Source organism: Emys orbicularis, chromosome 2, assembly GCF_028017835.1.
Source record: "Emys orbicularis isolate rEmyOrb1 chromosome 2, rEmyOrb1.hap1, whole genome shotgun sequence".
Lineage (NCBI taxonomy): Eukaryota > Metazoa > Chordata > Testudines > Emydidae > Emys > Emys orbicularis.
In genome coordinates, this window is record NC_088684.1 from 211,014,107 (window position 1) to 211,034,525 (window position 20,419).

The 20,419-nt window shown below is 38.8% G+C and overlaps 2 protein-coding genes across 3 annotated transcripts in view; one reads left to right on the forward strand and one right to left on the reverse strand.

The window, feature by feature from the left end:
• The window catches only part of UBP1 (upstream binding protein 1), a 48,914-nt gene extending 33,757 nt beyond the window's left edge, over positions 1 to 15,157 (forward strand). For both annotated transcript variants that reach the window (XM_065398589.1, XM_065398590.1), the window contains 7 exons: positions 831 to 885; positions 1,117 to 1,210; positions 8,183 to 8,273; positions 9,057 to 9,169; positions 11,553 to 11,695; positions 12,783 to 12,834; positions 15,086 to 15,157. In XM_065398589.1, the coding sequence (XP_065254661.1) occupies positions 831 to 885; positions 1,117 to 1,210; positions 8,183 to 8,273; positions 9,057 to 9,169; positions 11,553 to 11,695; positions 12,783 to 12,834; positions 15,086 to 15,123 (586 nt within the window). In that variant the 3' untranslated portion in view covers positions 15,124 to 15,157. The remainder of the gene's footprint in view (positions 1 to 830; positions 886 to 1,116; positions 1,211 to 8,182; positions 8,274 to 9,056; positions 9,170 to 11,552; positions 11,696 to 12,782; positions 12,835 to 15,085) is intronic.
• A 4,380-nt stretch (positions 15,158 to 19,537) lies between these two features.
• Positions 19,538 to 20,419, reverse strand: part of FBXL2 (F-box and leucine rich repeat protein 2) — a 132,995-nt gene continuing 132,113 nt past the window's right edge. Inside the window, exon 15 of the mRNA XM_065398813.1 lies at positions 19,538 to 19,741. Coding sequence (XP_065254885.1) covers positions 19,634 to 19,741 — 108 coding nt within the window. The 3' untranslated portion in view covers positions 19,538 to 19,633. The remainder of the gene's footprint in view (positions 19,742 to 20,419) is intronic.

A 20,419-nucleotide genomic window follows, 5' to 3' on the forward strand; every position in this document is an offset into this window, starting at 1 on the left:
TGGAAAGGATTGCTTAGTAATCTAAATATCAGGTTTTAAATATTTCATTTGTCTTGTAGAAATGTGTTTCACATTTTGGTATGGTTGGCACATCCTTTAGTTTAAGCCTCAAAATAGAGCTCCATGCCAGTATCTATATCAGGTTCAGTTTTTAAAGTCTAATCTGAAAGACTATCTGATCTGAATGTTATGTAAGAGTAGAGGTTAGCCTACTATTGTATCTCATGTTTTGCTCTGGTTGACTGATGCCCTCCATGTCAGAGGCCTCTGCAATGGTGCCATATGTATAAAATATAAGAAACTGGGGTGAAAGGTGCTATATAAATGTGAAGTATTGGTGTAATTTACTGTCACTAATGCAACATTCAGGAGAACCACTAATTTTTTTCAGGGTGTTCAGAAAGCTGATCCTGGCATCTCTACCTTTTTTGTGACTGACCCTGTGCATCAGAGGATGGACAGCACCTCTCTTACCTCTTCAATCCTGTGACCACTATTCATTTCTTCCTTTTAAGATAGATGGTTGGATGTGTGAGTTTATTATGGGTGCTGCTTTTTCAGTTGACTAGCAGGGATTAGATTAGGAACCAAGTGATTTGCACAGTCTAAGTGATGATATTCCTCTTTCTTACAGCATATCTCCACCAGACCAGTTTATTCCCTGAGTGGTCTTTAACCTAGGAATCATGCTGCTGCCATAAAATAGGGACTTTCTTTTATCATTTTGGAAATTGAAGGTTACCTTTATCAGTAATGCTTGAATGTTTTTATTCTCTTAACTTTTAAAAATCCAGTAATATCATTATTTTTGTTCCACCTCTCCACCGTAGCAATTCTTCCTCCCCAAATCATCAAGGAGATGGAACTTCTCAAGGGTCTGGAGATGTGAGTATCTATATTGCTGTTTGGTCTTCATTACACAATGCAAACCTTGTACCTAATTGCTGAATAATCAGTGAAGTGGAGGTGATTCATACTGATTTCATTATTGATGTGTTCTGATGAAAGGAAATGAGATACTTAATTGTTTTTAATAATGTAACAAAATTAGTTGACTTTTGTTTTATAAAAACAATTTAACATCAAAATTGTCTTCTTCAACCCTGTTTCTCACAGCAACTTCAGCCTTCAGCCACAATCCAGGAAACTCAGCAGTGGTTACTCAAACATAGGTTCTCTACCTATACAAGGCTTTTTTCAAATTTCTCAGGTATTTTTTTTTAATGTCTATTTAGAGTTTTCCCTCAAGTTTTGAGTGAGTGTCTTCTCTGAAAAATTACTCTGTAAAAATAGCATCATGGGGTTGAATATTTAGTGTCTTTCTGATTTCTAGGCCAAACGTTCAGTTTACAGGGAAAAAGCTGCCTTTAACTGCCAGCTCTACAAACTCAACCTGACACCTGAAAGTGAAACTGGGTTTTCTTTCTTTCTTCTGCATCACCACCAGTAATGATGGTTCACAGACTCAAATGCTAATTCACTCCTTATTTAGGAAGAAAATGAATCGACACACTGGATTAGACTCGTGGTCTGTCTAGTTCAGTGCTCCCATGTGAGGGCATAAAGAGTGGAATGGCCAGTCCGTTCTTACCACCTGTGGCAGCACAATGGAACGTGGCGAATGTCTGACCATAGATTTGGCTCAACCTTCTTCAAATCTTGTGAACTTCTTCAGAACTCCTTTGATTACCTTCCTCTTCAACTGCTGGGATCCTATTCACTTGACTGGACAGGGTATTGGAGGTTAAACCCCCGCCCCTTTAAAATTGCTCCTTAACATGACAGACTTGAAACCTGTAGGCTTCAAGCCCTGTTCATGCCGCACTGGACTAGTCCCCCTAAAAGATGGATGCAGTAGGTGCCTCTTCTGCCTTGGAGAATCACACGTACCAAGCAGATGTTCAATGTGCCTGACGTTTCCTGCTAGGATATGTTAAGTCATAAGACACAAGGGTCAAACTCCACTTTCCAGAACAATCCATAAAGGTCTGTCTTAGGGCCTGAGGAGACGAGCTCTAAAATCTTGCTAGAGGACAAGCCAGGCTCATTCAGCACCCTCCACAGCAGACAAGATACCAGTGTGGGCAAAACAGCACCAAGAAAGAAACAGGGCACAGCTGCCATGGCACCAAAGCAGATATCATCAGCATCAAAACAGGGACCACCAACTGTCAAAGTCCAGCACCAACAGGTTGTTTAAAGCATAGTGGTAGAGACTCCAGACAGAACTTTCGGTGTCCTCCCATAAAGACAGGTAATGCAAAGCCTCTGCAGAGAAATCCACCAGGCCTTGCATAGCATTGAGGGCTAGGGAAATGGAGAAGCTTGTGGCACCCAAGACCACACCAGCACTGAACCTGGCTCCAGGACCTACCCCCTCAGCATCAACACCGACCATGGTGAATAAGCTCAAGGTAGACTTGGAAAAACCACCAGTGCCAAAGGACTTGCTGGTACTGGTACAAACCGTGGTACTGAGAGTGCCATGTAAGTCGTTGTTGCTCCTAGAGAAGTTGTCTCCTCCTCACTATGACTTGGGCATACATTCTTCCCATCTTCAAGCTGAGAGGTTTGGAGAGTCAGTACCATGCAGCGTCTTGCCAGAATCCCCTACAGGGATCAGCCACAACCGCAAGACTGGCAAGAGTCAACAGTAATGCCACCATCTCAGGCATTGGGGAACCGGTCTTCACTGTAATAGAGAAAGAGGTCACGCTCCCTTTCAGCATCTCTGGCCAGACCATGTATGCTGGAATATTGGGAGGAACCAGATCCTAGGGTAGAGCAACACCAGCACCCCATATTGCCACTTAAGGAACCTCTTAGCTTCATCTCCTGAAAAGGCAGTATCCTTGGCATTGGTACCAATGCCTGATGACTTTAAAATATTCCAGGAACTCCCTCTGCAGGTTACTGGAAGTATGGAGGTAGAGACAGCAGTGGTAGAAGAGAAATACCAAATTATATGAGATCCTATCAGTTCTTGGCCTGGATAATATTACCATTCTGAGAAAGAAGGGGCTGCTTGACCCAACTAGGCCCTGTGGCAGCCACAATAATGCCCACCATGAAATGGGTTGAGAAGAGGTACCAAATACCTTTTAACAAGGTTTGAGTATTTCTGTATTCACCCAACCTAGGCTCCTTAGTTGTGTTCGTGGTACAGGAGAAATCTAAGTTGAGCAAGAGTACCATCAAAGACATGGGTGGGTGAGATTTTGCGGCCTGCATTGTGCAGGAGGTCAGACTAGATGATCATAATGGTCCCTTCTGACCTTAAAGTCTGACTCTGACATGGTCTTGAAAAGGTTTGACCTCTTTGGGAGAAAGTCACACTTTTCTGCCTCTCTCTACAATTGCATGCAGCCAACTGCCAGGTCTTACTGGCCTAATATAACTTCTTAACCTAGGACAAGGTGACCCCCCCCCCCCCCCCTTCTTGCAGTGCTCCACAAGATGCCAGAGAGGTGGTAAGAAACATAATCAAGGTTGAAGTTGTGTCAACTGGTAGCCTGGATGACACACCAAGTCACAATTAACATCTCCAGCACTGTGGTGAGATCTGTGGTGATGTGCAGAACTTTGTGGCTCCAAGTATTGGGTATCCCAAGAGAGGTAAAGGTCACAATTGAAGACTTAACCTTTGTGCTCTGTACTCATTAAGACTCAAAGGCCACCTTAAATTCCCCAGGGAATCACACCCCAGCACCATATCACAAGCCATACGGTCCTCACCTTCAGATGAGGCCTTGGATGCCCGCATACCAGCACAAGCATCCTGAATATCAGGCATAGAAAATACCATGGTATGATAGGGCGCCAACCTTCTTCCTCTTCGGCAATGCACACCGCTCCTATGACATGCCACATGCCAGCAAATTTGATTGCATGGTTGGGAACCACATCAGAACTGGTCAAATGAGCATTACCTTCCAAAGCCACCTTGCCTGTTCCACTGGGCATAGTCTGCCATTATATCGGACAGATGGGTGTTAGAGATTCTTTCCATGGCTACCCCATCTACTTCCACTCTTCACCCCTGCCCCTCTCATGCAATCAGAGGTGGCCACCTTGCTTTTAGAAACCATAGAGGAAGTTCCAAAGAAATGCAAGGGAAGAGGCTTCTACTCTCAGTATTTCCTAATTCCAAAGAGGATGAAGACCTCCCCCTTCTTACCTTAGACCTGAGGAGACTCAACAAATACAGACACCATGGCCTTTCAGCCTTTTCATGGCACCTAGAGTATTCATTAAGTGCCAGGAAGTAGTAGGAGCACATTTGAGGAGAGGGAATCCATGTCTATCCTTACTTGGATGACAGGCTGATCAGATACAGATCCCAGCCTTGGATTAAGTTTTTCTCTCTGTTCCCCCCCCCCCCCCAACTAGAACTCCACATGAGCAATGAGAAATAATCCCTAACAACATCTCAGATGAGAGAGTTTATAGGAGCTGTGTGATCAACTCCCTATCAGCCAGTCTACCTGCCATAGAGTCCAGTGTCTCCAGTTGATGGTAAACTACCTGTAGTCAAACCCAATTATGATGGTGTGTGCATGTCTGGAGCTCTTAGGCCACATGTTGCCATGTACATATGCGACACTGCTTGCCAGAATTAATCTTCAGCCTTTACAACTGTGTATGCCCTGTCCAGACACCACGTGAACAAAAAAGTCTCAGTCCTGTCCCACATCCTACAAGAGCTGATGTGGCTGGATCCAGTGAACATACAGAAAGGGAACTGCCTGTCCCCTACCTGACTGACATTTATCACAAACAATTCAGGGACAAGGTGGGATGCCCTCATGAACCACCTGCAGGTGCAAGACACCTGGGTCCAGGATCTGTGATTACATTTGACCATCTTGAAGCTGAGGGCATCAGACTAGCCTGCATAGTGTTCCTGTCCTTCTTTGGAATTCCATGGTACCAATCCTGACATGTCTGCTATGCACGATATAAAAACAGGGAGGAATGTGATAATCCCCTCTGTACCAGGAAGCCATCAGGCTCTAGAAGCAGTGCCATCACTACAGGATTATCCCATTGTCTATACACCTCCCAGAGGTTGTCATCAACCTGGGAGACTTTTTACGGAGGCATGCAGTGGCCAAACGTGAGTGGTAGTTGAATTATGTCATAGACCTCATATTCCATCAATTAAGAATCCCTCATTGTCCACAGGTTTCAGAGTAGCTGCCATGTTAGTCTGTATCCGCAAAAAGAACAGGAGTACTTGTGGCACCTTAGAGACTAACAAATTTGTTAGTCTCTAAGGTGCCACAAGTACTCCTGTTCTCATTGTCCACAGAAGACGATACCAAATGCGCAAACTTCTATTCCAGAGGAAATATAAACCCAGGCTTAATGCTGGATGCCTTTTTTTCTCTGGTGGTCTCTGACTCATATATGCCTTCCCAATGATTGTTCCTTTAGTCTGTAGTGATCTAGCAGACATCACTGATTCTTTCTGCTTCTGATGTACTAAACTTTTTGTTCGTTTTTACATATTTAGCTATTTGCTCTTTGAAATCCATTTTGGCCCTTCTTTATTGCCTGCTATAATTTATGCTGCTGTCTGACTTCTCTAGTGTCAAATTTCCAAATTTTGAAGGATAGCGGTTTTAGTTCAAGAAACTTAATGAACCTTGTCATTTCACCACGCTGCTTTACACTTTGCTGCCTGGTTCCCCTTTTATTCAGTGGCATGCAGGTCTTCTGAGTCTATTGTTTTCTTAGGTAGTATGCATGCCACTTCTAAGGATTTTACTTTCTTTAAGTTTTGTCTTTAGGGACTTTTTGACTACTCTTATCGTTGTATTAAAATCTGTCTTTCTGAAACTGTCACTGTGTCACTTTTTGGTATCTTACATCCCCCTAGAATTTTGACCCTAATTATATTGTGATCACACTATTACTTAGCAGCTTAGCTAATGACACTTTCGAACTAACTCTTGTGTGTTACTTGAGAATAAGTTGAGAATAGCCTCTCCTCTTGCGTTCTAGAAATAAGCAATCACTTAAAATGTCAAGAAAGTGTTTCTCTAAACTTTGCCCCGCTGTGCCATTTAGTTTATATGTGAATAGTTGAACTCCTTTCTTTCTTTCTTAGGCTTTGCTGCCTCTGTGTTCTCTCAACATTCTGCATTAGGTTTCCTTTCTTGATCATGAGGCCAATAACATAACTGTACTTACGTATTTACATTCTTAAAGCTTAGGATTCATATCGATACAAATTCAGCTGCATGGTCCTCTCCACTTAGAATGATGATCTCACTAGACTCTATGGAATCCTTAAGATGCAAGACAACTACTCTCCCTAATTGGCCCAGTCTGTTTTATATAGTTTATAGCCAGGTATTACAGTATTCTACTAACTTTTGTCATTCCACCACATCTCTAATGTCTATTATATCAGAATCATCTTTTGTTCTGAGAAATTCTAGTTCACTTACTTTTGCTTTTTAAGCTTCTCATTTGTACATAAACATTTGTAAGGTGGTGGGGGTTTTGTTTTTTGTTTTTTGACAGATGTCTGTGTTTTTATTTAACACCTTATTCTATTATTTCTCTGAAGTTTTCTCTGGTTTTCCTGTCCCTTGTCTAGATCAGTTGCATTTTGTGCTACCCTGTATTGGCTACATAGTACTATTCCTTATAATTACTGATATCTTTGAAAGATGTCTCTGTACTGCTCGTCTCCTGTCCTCTTCCCCCAAGCTCCTAGTTTAAAAACTCAAATCAAAACCTAATTTATTTTGTGCCATCCGTCTGGTTCCATTTTTATTAAGATGGAGCCACTCCTTCTGTATAGTCTCCCTTTCCTAAAAAGATCCCCAGTGTCTAATAAATGTAGACCTTTCTGCACCATCTTCTCCACTACACATCAAGACCCTGAAGTTCCTCTGCCAAGATGGAGCTGAATTTTCAGAATATGCCCTCAGTGACATCTGTATAACCTCACTGTCTTCAATAGATCTGCAGAGGGGCACAGGCCTTAAAATCAGAATTCAATGCACTATTCTGTTGCACAAGAAAGAAATGGAATTGAACATGTTATGTTACCGCTGTGTTGGCTCTACAAGGATAAAAAAATTTGTCACGTAAGCTGATCTGACTGAATACACCGTAGGATGCAGATATGTCTATTAGAAAGGTGCCATTTTTGCATAATCACTTTTCAGAGTAGAACTGCACTTAATATTGTAGTCTTTTTATTGGTTGGCATATGGTAGAAATAGTTATTCCTCTGTAAATGTGGCTCTTGATACCATTTGTGAGACTGTGCTTTGGTAACTGACTCAAATTAGAGAAGGTTGGAGGTGAAGTGGACATCAGCTGATCTTGTGGCACAGCAATACATGTTGCCAGAACTTGGTAAATATATGCTGAAGCCCTACTCTCTGAGGTTCTTGATGCAGCTAACATATGGACATAGAGCAACTGTGATGGGTGTCAGAGGAACTTCTTTTTCATCCAAATTTTCTGATATGCACAATCTTTCTAGGGAACAGCAATGTAACCAGAGCATTTTCAGTGCGCACAGTCTAGGATAAGGTGTCCCAAAAGCTATACTGTAATATAAGGATCAGCAGGCTGTGATAAACCAACACTTCTATGGGTGTATTTTTTTCCTCCATTTTGCATCTGACTGAAACACATTAGCCCAGGTGTAAATCTCTTAAATCATAGTTTAACTGGCTTAAGACCAGATTATCTATAGAGCAGTCTAATATTTTTAAACCATTTTTACTAAAACAGGTGACACTTTGCAGTCACATTACCTGATTTTCAAAGGTGTTGAATTAAGCTGGAGGTAGGGGTGCTACTTTCTCTGAAAATCAGGTAATTATTTCTTAGTGTTAGCAAGTACTTGTGTGTTTTGCAGGAGCATTATCAAAATCATCTTTTAGTCTTTGTTTGCTGTCAGTGTTTATCTTGCAGAGTTGCACTGTTTTTCAAGGGCCAATTTTGTAACTTGTTTTTAATGACAGGTTTCAGAGTAGCAGCCGTGTTAGTCTGTATCCGCAAAAATAACAGGAGTACTTGTGGCAAATTTGTTAGTCTCTAAGGTGCCACAAGTACTCCTGTTATTTTTTTGTTTTTAATGAATATTGAATTCTTTTGAACTTCCTTGTCCTAAAAGAAACTAGCTAAATCCTGCTCTTCTGAATTTCTCCAGGTGCTGATTTATTAAAGCTGACAAGAGAGGACCTGGTACAAATCTGTGGTCCGGCCGATGGCATTCGGCTATATAATGCACTGAAATCCAGGTAAAATGCCAAGTTTACATTTAAGTGTTTTTGTTCAATCACAGTAATGTGCCTTTCTTAGAATAGGGGATTTGGGAGATATGAATTGAGAATTAGGTTGGCATATGCCTGTTTAGCTGTCTCAGGAGTTGGCAGTAATGTGCTCAAAAGAAGACTGTTTTGTGTACACCTTCAGGGCAGGCTACAGATATGATGCAGGCACTGATGAGTTCAAAGGTAGACTGTAAGACTGGTAGCAATGCAGTTGGGCAGTACTGATTTCTTGAAGACGGATGGGTTTGTTGCCAAGAGACAAAACTTCTCATTTAGGTGAGCTATAAAGAACCTAAATTTTTTGAGGTCATGGCTGCTAAATAATAAATACAGAATTCTAATTACAAATGAAACTGATAATACATATTTAGTAACATACTGTCTTTATAAGAGATGTAATTATTGCTATTCAGTAGCTGTGTTCCAGGATTCCATTGTAAGCAAGTCTTGTGTCAGTGATTTTAAAATTGTTGAATTAATTTTTAAATTTAAATTTTACCAGCATCTGGCAGACCATCTCAATGGTTCTGAGACTAGATCATTAGATTAAGCCACTGGTGATAATTTGTATGAGGTGTGTGTGTTTTTTTTTTTTTTTTTTTTTTTTTTTTAAATAGCTTGTAAAGCAGCAAAATTTTAAGTATATTGTTAATGCAAGGCAACTGAAATAAGATTGATCTAAATCATTCATACCGTTTTTGGGCAAGTGTGTTTATTTTTAAAATTATATGTATCCTTTGTAAATTGCAGGTCTGTTAGGCCCCGTTTAACAATCTATGTCTGCCAGGAGCCATTGAGGAGCATACAACTGGAAAGGCAGCAAGATGCAACCAATGGTGATAACAGCAATGGTGCAATATATGGTATGATCATACAGTGCTCTTTTTATGACTTACTAAGCAATGAAAGGTTTGAAATAAACACGTGAGGAGGAAAAAGAGGAGCTGAGAATAGATTTTCAATAAAATATAATAGTTTAGACTAATTTATAAACTGCTAGAATTGTGGCTTTACACATAGCATAGCATCAATAAAATTGTATCCAGAAAGTGAATATGCAGAGGAAAGTGGATTAAAGGTGACACAGCAGTTTTAGCATTGCAGAGATGAGTGCACTCCTAAGACTTTTAAGCCAGAAGTGGTATATGTGCTTCTATGGTGGAACATATATCACCTTCAAGAACAGAAAATTTAATAAAAAGTAGGCTTTTAAGTGGCTTGAAAAAAATCTAAGGTTTTGTTTTTGTTGCATGGATAATGTAGTTAATGAGCATTCACGTGATCCGTGGTGGTCTGCCAAGAAATTCACTTTAGGTGAATGTACAACTGTAATTGAAGGAACTTATGTTCATATCCATTTCAATTACTTTTTACTGATAGGACTTTATATACTTGAAATGAAACTAGTGTGGTTTGGATAAGGAAAAATAGCTGAGGAGTGTATTAAAGGATATGATCTTACTAGTGTGTGTTTGGCAGGGAACGGCTCTATTTCCACCACTGCTGAGGACGTAACTGAGTACATTACAGAGCAATCACATTAAAGAACAAGTAAATCCACATTGCTCCTATTATTAGAGCCATTGGAACTACTTGAAGCTAAACTTATCTTGCTCTTTCACTTATGTCAACTTTCTGGAGGGAGAAAGAAGAAGTGAGGTTTTTACCCACGAAAGCTTATGCCCAAATAAATCTGTTAGTCTTTAAGGTGCCACGAGACTCCTTGTTGTTTTTGTAGATACAGACTAACACGGCTACCCCCTGATACTTTCTGGAGGGAGTGGAGACTCGCCCTCCCATCAGATTTCCTGGGGAATGACTGAGGATCGTATACCAGCACTTAAATGCTTTCCAGCCAGGAAACTGGGGCAGAGAGGGAGTATCTGTATGGAGTACAGTAGAACCTCAGAGTTACGAACTACCCAATCAACCACACACCTCATTTGGAACCAGAAGTACGCAATAAGGCAGCAGCAGAGACACCCAGCAGAGCTCTTCCCCCCCCCCCCTTTCCCCCAAGCAGAAAATACAGTACAGTACAGTTAAATGTAAATTACTAAAAAAAACAAAGGGAGAACAGCATTTTTTTCTGCATATTAAAGTTTCAAAGATGTATTAAGTCACTGTTCAGTTGTAAACTTTTGAAAGAACAACCACAACGTTTTGTTCAAAGTTACAAACAACTTCCATTCCCGAGGTGTTTGTAACTGAGGTTCTATTGTATGTCCTATGTTAAATAAGCTAGAACTTCCTCTTGGATAAGTGTAGTTTCTCATTAAATTTGATAATGGCTAACACATCCAAGGTTCAAAATTGCTGTGAAAGGAGAGGGAGGGGCATATGCAAATATGTAACTGCTAGACACTTCTGCCTCTTTTCATTTATTAGAGCATTCCCAGCAACATGTACAACAAATCCTGACCAAATATTGATCACAGTTGTTAAAGCGATATTGGTATAAAGCTTTTTAATTTTCATCTCTGGGAACCCACAGTTGTGTAAATCTGTAAAATTCAAACCCAAGCATTAAGCTGCCCACAGCCATGCTGCTGTTTGGAAAAGAAGAAACTTTGACCATGTTTTATTTTGCTGTACAGTCTCACGTTTACTATCGTATCAAGTTATATAAAATGGAAGGGAGAGATTAAGGCGGAAATCATCTGGGTGGACTCTGTAGAGAGCTTTCTTTGCAAGAAAACTCATGAAGCAAAGTGATTATAGTCTAGTAGCTCAGGCCAAATATATTATCTGCCTTAAAAATAGAATATGATAGATAATGTCGTGGATTAAAAGTTTTCCAGTCATTTTTGTAGCAGAACTAAAACCAGTTTTTAAAAGGTAATTTTATACATGATACTGTAAAATCTGTCCTACGGATGCTTTGAAGGTTGTTTCAGTATCAAAACAAATGCAAACTAGCTCTATTCATAGAACTGTGCTGAAAATTGATCATTCTGATGAGAAATCAGATTGAAGGAAAAGTCATGGTCGTTTATGCACATGAATGAAATAGAGAATGGGAAGAATCACTGTTTGCCAAATAAAGGACAACACTGTAGAAAAAGGTATTCAAGTTTCTAAGAAGGTATTGCAGACCAAGGACAGTCTAAAACAAACAAACAAAAATGGGGGACTTTAAGTGGGGGAATGTAAATTTTACAACCCTACAGGGATGTGTTTTCATCTAAATAGTTATCAATGACAGTATAATTCTTATTCAAAGTAAAAAGCTTTTTTTTCTTATAGTTTATCATGCAATCTACTTAGAAGAAATGGCAGCCTCAGAAGTCACTCGCAAGCTTGCTTTGGTGTTTAATATTCCTTTGCATCAGATTAATCAGGTTTACAGACAGGGTCCTACTGGTATCCACATCCTCGTTAGTGATCAGGTAGCAAATTTTTTTTGTTTAAAAACATTTCTATTGTTTCATTTGCTTTTTTAAATAAATTGTGATTTCAAAACTGACAAGTTTACAAATTAAAGTTGGTAAGTTTTAAGTTAAGAGTTGTGGTTTATTTTAAATCACGTTTGTATCCACACTTTCTTTAGGCAGTTTTCTCTGAGCAGCACTGCTTTTTTCTCTTGCATAGTATGTAGCATATACTTAATGTCTTCTAATAGTTAGAACTTGTGTTTTTCCACAGCAACAGTGTGACTGGAACCAAAGCCATTTTAAATAAATACATTAGATTAAGGTTCTCCTTTCTTCACTCCCAAAGGTCAAAAAGACATTCCATAAAACTCAGAGTAGAATGTGGCTTAACCAGATTCTGGTGAGAGTGGTTATCGTAGTACAAAGTTCATTACTGGCAGTATAGTAATGACTAGGGCACAAGGGATCTGAGAGAAGCTCCCAGTAGTATATAATAATTGAACATTAATATTTTCATGATACATGTACATCAATTGTAATACTATGAAGGCTTTACCTTGCAACAGTAAACAAACCATCTGAGTTAACTTACACTTTGGTTTGTTTAATTTATCTCTTCCTCACAATTAGTAATTTAGAAATTGAAAGATTATGGGAATGCGATTTACTATGTAGGCAGTTAATTATGAGATGCAATTTGTTTTCTTGATTAGATAAATATTGAAGAAACATAGTATGTAAGTAGCAAGGTTTAAATACCATTGTTAGCTGCGAATTACTTAAGCAGTTTATGCAGACAAAGATTCTAGCCACATAATTCTGGAGCCCTTTAAGTAATGATGTTGTAAATGAAGTATCAATAAATTATGCTTGTACTTATATATTGACATTTTAGTAGCTCCTTTTGGGGAAATCTAGTACATTGTACTAGTATATTTTGTATATAACTACATGTACTGAGAAAAATATTATGAAAATAGTTGCATAGAGTGCCCATTTAGAAATATTTATGGATCACTTTGGCATTCAAATTGCTTAACTGGCTTGCTGGCTTCCTAGATGGTACGAAGTTGGGATTTTAATATCTCCTTTTTCTTTCTAGATGGTTCAGAACTTTCAAGATGAGAGTTGCTTCTTAGTCACCACAATAAAAGGTATATTATTTTTTGTAATAATAAAGATAACTGGCCTAAGTAGTGTCTAGATTTTTAACTAAGAAGCAGAGTTTTGCACCTAGACATGCCAGCAGTGTTGCTTCTACAAACAAGTAACAGTGCAGCCAACTAAAGTAACTTGAGGGAAAGAGGTGGAAACTATTGCTTTCAACCCCAAATTAAGAGATTTTATAATGTGAAAGGTCTAATGCTTTTTCTTTTAGATAAACCTTTAGCTAGAGATTGTTACTTGTTAGATATAAATCCATGCCAGGACAGCTGCCTTGCAAATTTGAGTGAAGTAACCTGATCCACATCTATCCCCAAAATGGCAGTTTAAAACTAACAGTTCACAGGATTTAAGTGTGATTCTATAGCACTGTTTGTATCAGTGCTCACTAGTGTTCGAGATACTCCAATAGTACTTTTAAGTAATATAGGGATGAATTAAAGTTTCAAAGAGAAATATACTACAGTGGGTGATAAAAATTGAAGGTTGCAGCCTTCTATAAAATTTAACTTTTTAGAAAGAATTTGTGTTTAGCTTGATGCAGGACAAATTTCCAAAGGTTAGAGAGCCAACAGATAGAGCATTATTTTAGGTTGGCACGAATCCCTCTTGCGATCTTGGTGTATACACTATGCTAGCTGGCTGTTCCAATTTACATTTGAATAAAACAAAACAAAAAAATCATTTAGTGGCTGCATATGCTCAGGCTGGCATTACATGCGTACTTCTTCCTGCTTTCCAGCTTGCTTCATCACTAATCCTAGCTTTTAACCTAGTCTCCTCACACTTCCTGGGTTGCTGCTTACATCCCTCAGATGTGTTTTCTAGCTCGTATTCCTTCCATATTTGCGCACGATAGACAATGCCTTACAGCCAATACATAACAAATCCAAATGCCTTGGATTCATCACTCTTACTATATAACACTTTGTGTATATAGTAAGAGTATTATATACTCTGCACACAGTCAACCTGTGGAACTCCTTGCCTGAGGAGTGAAGGCTAGGACTATAACAGGGTTTAAAAGAGAACCTTCATTAATTTATCTAGTTAAGTCCATTAATGGCTATTAGCCAGGATGGGTAAGGAATGGTATCCCTAGCATTGCCTGTTAGGTTCACTCCCTCTGGGGCACTTGGCATTGGCCACTGTCGGCAGACAGGATGGACCCTTGGTCTGACCCAGTATGGCCGTTCTCATGTTAAATTTTATTTGGAGGGGGTCTCTTAACCTCATACCAGGAGATTTGTGTCTTTGGCTTGTCATTAATCAAATCTTTGTTACATTTAGATCTTATGGCTAAAAATAAAAAATAGTAGCAGGCATCTACCATAAATCCAGCTTTTCCCCAAAATTTTTGTGGTGTTGAGTTTCTGTAAATAGTCACTAATTTCTACTCCTAGTGAATCTGCACTTTTTCTAAAGATATAAAAATTGTTTTGAAAAATATTTTTTAGAAGTTCAGTTTGGCTTCAGCAGCTATTTACTGCAGTTGTTTCAAAAGGCCCACTGCTTTATCTGCATCCTGATGTTCTGGGCTACAGGGCAGATGGCTTTCCTATTCTATATATTCACACACTTGTTTTGCTGATTTACCTGCTTTATTCTAGGATAACTAATCCATTTGCTAATGTTGCTATAGACCACCAAAGAATAACACTATACAATCTACTGAATTTACTTGAAAAAACGTGACAATTTAAAATAACCCCAAATCGTTTCATGCGGATTGTATTGTTCATCAGTTTTGTGAAGCACAGCATTATAGAGCAGATGAGATTTAAGGATAAAGCACTAAAAAAAAGCTTCAGCAACTGGAGTTGCAGGGGACCCTTTGGTTCTGTGTCAGAACTGATGAAAGAGATCAAAAACAGGAAAGTAGGAGGGACTGCATGAATTGAAATGGGAACAAGGAAGTTCTAGAAATAAAAGTAGCAAAGCAAGTGCCTAGATATTTAAAATTACATTCAAGATAATTTGAGCTTAATTTATTAGCGAGTCAGTGTTGTTGGAAAGTGGTGCAGAATGTGTTATGCTGGGAAAGTTCGCTGTTTTTATTCCAAAAAAGGTCAGGTAGTCATATGATAACACAGCATCAAATTAGTAGTAAAAAGTTTTGCTTTTCAATATGAGCTTCAAGAACTTACATGAATTTTAGATTGTTCTATCTTCAGTGGCTGGGGTCTTGGGTAAAGGGATGCCATTCTTTCATATAAACCTGTCCTTTTTTCTTTTCTGCAGCTGAAAATGGTGAAGGTTTCCATATAATTCTGAAGTGATGGCATTGAGAGAGGTGTGTGTATATATACTGGACTGATATTCCAATGCAGAATGAAGTCATGCTTAATGACGATGAAGAACATCCAAAAACTCTTAGGATTGGACTTCACCATATAAAATGTTTCATATTGAAAACACGAGACCTTTCTAATGAGCTGTTTGATAGGTGAACTTTCTTATCACTGCCATAGCTAAGTGTCCTCATAAGAGGTATAATGCCATGACAGCCTATGTACAGGCATGGAAGACAATATAAGCAAAGGTGCTTGCCCTTTATTGAAATAAGGCAAATTATGGCCAGTAGATACAGTTTCTAGAAGCAGTATTGCTTTCCTATTATACTGTGTCCAGTTTGGAGATGAATGTAAACTTATTCTGGGGCATTTACCTTTCTGTGCCAGTTTGTCTATTACTTGCTTGTACCTTATGCTGATTTTATTTTTTGTTAGCAGAGCACATAGTAATCTGTGTGGAGACGAGTAGTTAAGATGATAGTGATCAGGTTGTTTGGGTCTTTTGAGAGTAAAGCTGTCAAAACAGCTTCCTTGTGTAAATTGTGTATAAGAGTGTACGTAAGAAATGTAAATGCCAGAATAGGATTTTAATAAGTCCTAGCCAGATGCAATATATGCATGCAGCAAACTGCATTATCGACAGTACCTTATTGAAAGGATTAACATAAATCCTGTGGGGTACAAAGTAATTGTTTTGCTTTTAACAAATTTAATGGAAAAGAATTGCCTATGCATCCTTAATTTTTAGTTTCCAGTTTCTCTAAGAAGCACTGCTGCAGGGTTTTGTTTGTTTGTTTGTTTTTAACCCCACCATTTTAAAAAGCAAAAAACTGCCAGTAATAATGAGGGTTTTCCTGAAGTGTTTTTTTTTTTGGGGGGGGGGGGGGGGAAGAGAGACAGAATTGTGCAAACAAGGAAATTTGTCAATTACATTGCTCAAGAAACACTAAATATACACCACTTAATCTCTTTAGTAGCAGGTATGTCTTTCTATAATCACTCTTTATGGGCAGGTATCTTGACCTTTTCTGTGATTTCTTTATTCTCAGATTGATTCTGTAAATTTTTTTTACAGTGCCTCTTCCATATGACCTAATACTTATCTTTGAAATAAGCAATGTGCTTTTCAAAATTGAGTTTTTCCTTGAAATTGTCAAATGTATGGCACTGCAATTCAAACATTTAATATTAATGTCCACTTATGAGTTTATTAATTAGTTACTCTGGGGAAGATTTTTCAAAGGCAGAAAAACCCCCTTTAACTCACAGTATCCCCCCTCCCTTTAAATCAATTTGAAAATTTTGAATGCTGTAGTGTAGGGGTCGGCACGCGGCTCGCCAGGGTAAGTACCCTGACGGGCCGGCCCAGTTTATTTACCTGCTGAGGCGGCAGATTCGGCTGATCACGGCCCCCACTGGCTGTGGTTCGCCGTCCCGGGCCAATGGGGGCGGCGGGAAGCCGCAGCCAGCACATCGCTCGCCCACGCTGCTTCTCGCCGCCCCCATTGGCCTGGGACGGCGAACCGCACGCAGCCAGTGGGGGCCACGATCGGCCGAACCTGCTGCGTCAGCAGGTAAATAAACTGGCCGGGCCTGCCAGGGTGCTTACCCTGGTGAGCCGCGTGCCAAACATTGCTGACCCCTGCTGTAGTGCTAAGTGCAAAATCATTTATAGAGAACAAACTACTACAGCATGCAAAATACTATTTTGATATTATTTAATTCCTTCTTTAGCTGGGTTAAGTGCTTACCAAGAAAGCCTTTCTAAAGCTCTAGCAATTCTGCAAACTTAAATATATTTCTTTCCTGTTTTTCTACCCTGATCAAATAGCATTTTGTAGACTTAAGTTCGAGTTTCTTCTGCCTATAAATTGTTCATCTTTCAGTATTGGTTTGGTCTTAATAGTTTATTGAACTGACAATTGTCATTTCACCTCAGCACCATTTTCAAATTCCAAATGTTTTTTATAAAAGTGGAAAAATCCTTGATTGGAAAGTATCCAACTAGTTATCTAATTTTAAAGGAATTGTATAGTAGTTTGTCCAGCTCACTTGAAATTGGAATTAAATTATGGCACCAGCAAATTGCTTTTGTTTTAAGATGTACACATTTCAATTTAAGTATAATAAATGTTTTTCAATAATTTTGTAAATGTGCTTATTTTTCTGCTAAAATAGAATTAACATTGTTAGTAGGAGTAATGCATTTCAGAGCAGATAAGTCAGCTCCCCCAGCAATATTTTAGAAAACAAATTGAAAAAACTCAATTTCAGCTTGACAAAAACCATACTTTTTTTTAAGTGAAATATTAATGGCTTGCAGTGCTCCTTAATTTTTGAAATCAGTGAAACAGAAGTTCAAGTCAATATTAGCTGATTGTTTATTTGTTTCCTATATCATTTTTCTTAGTGTAAGCATATGTTAAATTTTGGTTTTTGTACAACTTTAATGCCATAAAAACCTCACAATAAGATCCATAAAAATGAGCCAAACCTAAGGCAACACACAACTACTCATTCTGACAAGTTGCACTGAGTTCACATTTAATTTTGGTCTTCCCCCCAATGTTCTGCTAAGAAAATTGTATAAATCCAAATTTCTAAGTGGGAATCTTGGCAATAGAAGTGTATTCATAATATGAAAATTAATCCAGGAATTTTTGCTGTTGCTACAAAGCTGAACCACCAAAGTTTAATACTAAGTCTTTATACCATATTCATATAGATTTTTAGCAGCTTAAGTTTGCAGATCTGCAGCTGTAAAAAGCTGCCTTACATTTTCACATTAACTTTTTAAAACATGTAGTTCTAAACATTCCAGATTAAGAGTTTTAAGGGTGCAGTGTAAATGTGTACACTGCCATCTGAATCCAGTTATGTTTTGCCAACAACTTAGACATTCCCCATAATGGTAAGGCAATATTTCCAATATGTGTGGCTTATTAGAGCTTTTGTCAAATGACATTACATCATTTTCAGAATTTAAACACTATATCAGTTGACCAGTCTTTTTTTAAGCCCAAGATATTTTCCTTTAAAGGGTTACTGTTGAGCCTGGGTAAGTGAGTATACAGAGGCTGTGCACACCAACCATTTATTTAGGTGGCTTAATATAAAAATGTAGCTCCCCCTTAGACTTGTGGTTTTACATTCAGATTTCACTCTCCTTTGTAGAAGGCTTAAATCTACAGCTGAAATTCTGTCCCTACTGATGTCAATAAGGCCAGGATGTCACCCTCCCATATTAAAAAAAAAAATTAAAGGTATTAATGTAATTGTCATGTTGAATGCTCAGTTTCTGAAAAGTTTGGCTTCAGTTTTTAAAGGAACAGAAACCACTGCTTGTTCAGGGTCTCAACCATGTCAACTATGTTAAATTATTTAGCCCAGGGGTTTTCAACCTTTTTTCATTTGCAGACCCCTTTGGAAATCTGAATAGTCTGGAACCCGTGGTTGATAACCACTCAGCTCATTGGTTAGGGTACTGGCCGAAGATGCAGGAGCCCAGCATTCAATTCCTTGCTCTGTCTCACAGATTTAGGATCTGACCTAGGCAAATTAAGTAAACTGTTTAAAAAAAAAAAAAAAAAAAAAAAAAGGGCAGTAATACCCCCCCAGAGCTTCTGTTTAGGCTAAATATATTAAATACCATGACAATGAGGGAAATATAAGTACCATACATAGATATTCTTTCAGCCACTAGAGTAAACAGCTCTACCTACTCAGCTAGAGCATATAAAAAGACCTTTTGTGTACAGGGCACAAACTGCCATACCTTTCTTATCCTAACCTACTTGGTAACACTTAAGTCGCTTTAGAGAAATATTCTATACAGACCATTCAACAATGTGAGGAGTGCTCTTTTGTATATAACAAAGTTCAAATTAAATAGTTTTCTAGAGGTGTACTACCTCGTAACATGTTGGGAGTTTTTGTAGAAATTAAATAAAGCTGTAGCAAAATAGGAAGCGATTTTTCATTATTACTTTCCCTTTTTTGGTCAACTTCTGCTAAAGCTGATTCGTCCTTAAACCTGATGATGTAATTGGTTATGTGTATTGTACAACAGCAGTTTGGACTCACATGCTTAAGAGACCCTGAATTTTTTTTTACACTAAAGAATGCTTACAAATAGGAACTAATATTCAGGTTTAGTGAGGCTTATAGTGTTGGGGCTGTCACTGAGCATCTACAACTCTGAAATACCCCAGTCCACATTAGCAAATGGTACTATGATTGTCATATCAACAGCAGGGATGATGGAGTAGATGTAATCAAAAAAACAAAAAAAGCATCAGTTACTCCACATCCACATGTAACATTAAGACTTTTTACCTGCAAAAACACCTTTCTTGAGTCAGTACCAGCACAAAATTGGATGACTGTGACATCACTCCTATGGCAGTTAAGAAACTGACACTCTGCAAGCCACTTGCAGTCTGATTTTGTTTCCATAATTAAAGGAATCTTTCTTCCTCTGCTGATGCTCCTACTGTCAAAGAATAATGCAGCACCTGCAGAGTCGCTGTCGACTACCTCCTACAGAAGGAGGAGGGGTGACTGGAGCAAAGTAGGCATGAACTTTCACATCAGGTAAATGAGCCTGTAGATGAAAATTCAAATGAAAAATGTAACCCAGAAGTATGAAAAGCAAAACCAAACTATTGCTGACATCACACTACTGTCAAAGCTTTTCTTCCTGCTCATATTATCTATATATAGGGCATCCAGGCAAGCCATGGCTTAACCTGCATTACCTAAATGCCAAGTCCCAGTGCTTATGTCCAGCAAAACTGGAAACGTTATGGCATAGGAGTAATATTTAAGCATAGGAGAGCAATGTAATAATCTAGAACCTGGCCATTCACTCATCCAAAAGCTACCACCTTAAATCTCAGTGACTGACTCCTTTCTGTTGAACTGGTATTTACACTGCTGATGTGGGCTGGCTAACTTTCATTCTGCTGTTAATCACTAGAGGGTGGATTTCTTGCCAGTGAAGAAACAGAAGCAAGACTTAATTATACATCTCCCGTACAACCATGCTTGCCTCAGCCCTGAAATCAGCAGGGAAGGGAGTGGTGGTACCTTCAGCAGTTCCTGCAAGGGAGAGAGGCAGACTTCATCAGTGCAAAGTGATTAATTTGAAAGTGAACTAGCACAGCATTACTGTGTCCGTGGATCAGTACTATGCCCTAAATGCTGCCACGTGCTCAGCAGAAAAGTTCTGTGCTTAAAACACAGGGAGTTACATAGAGGAGGGGAGACTGATCCTGCAAGG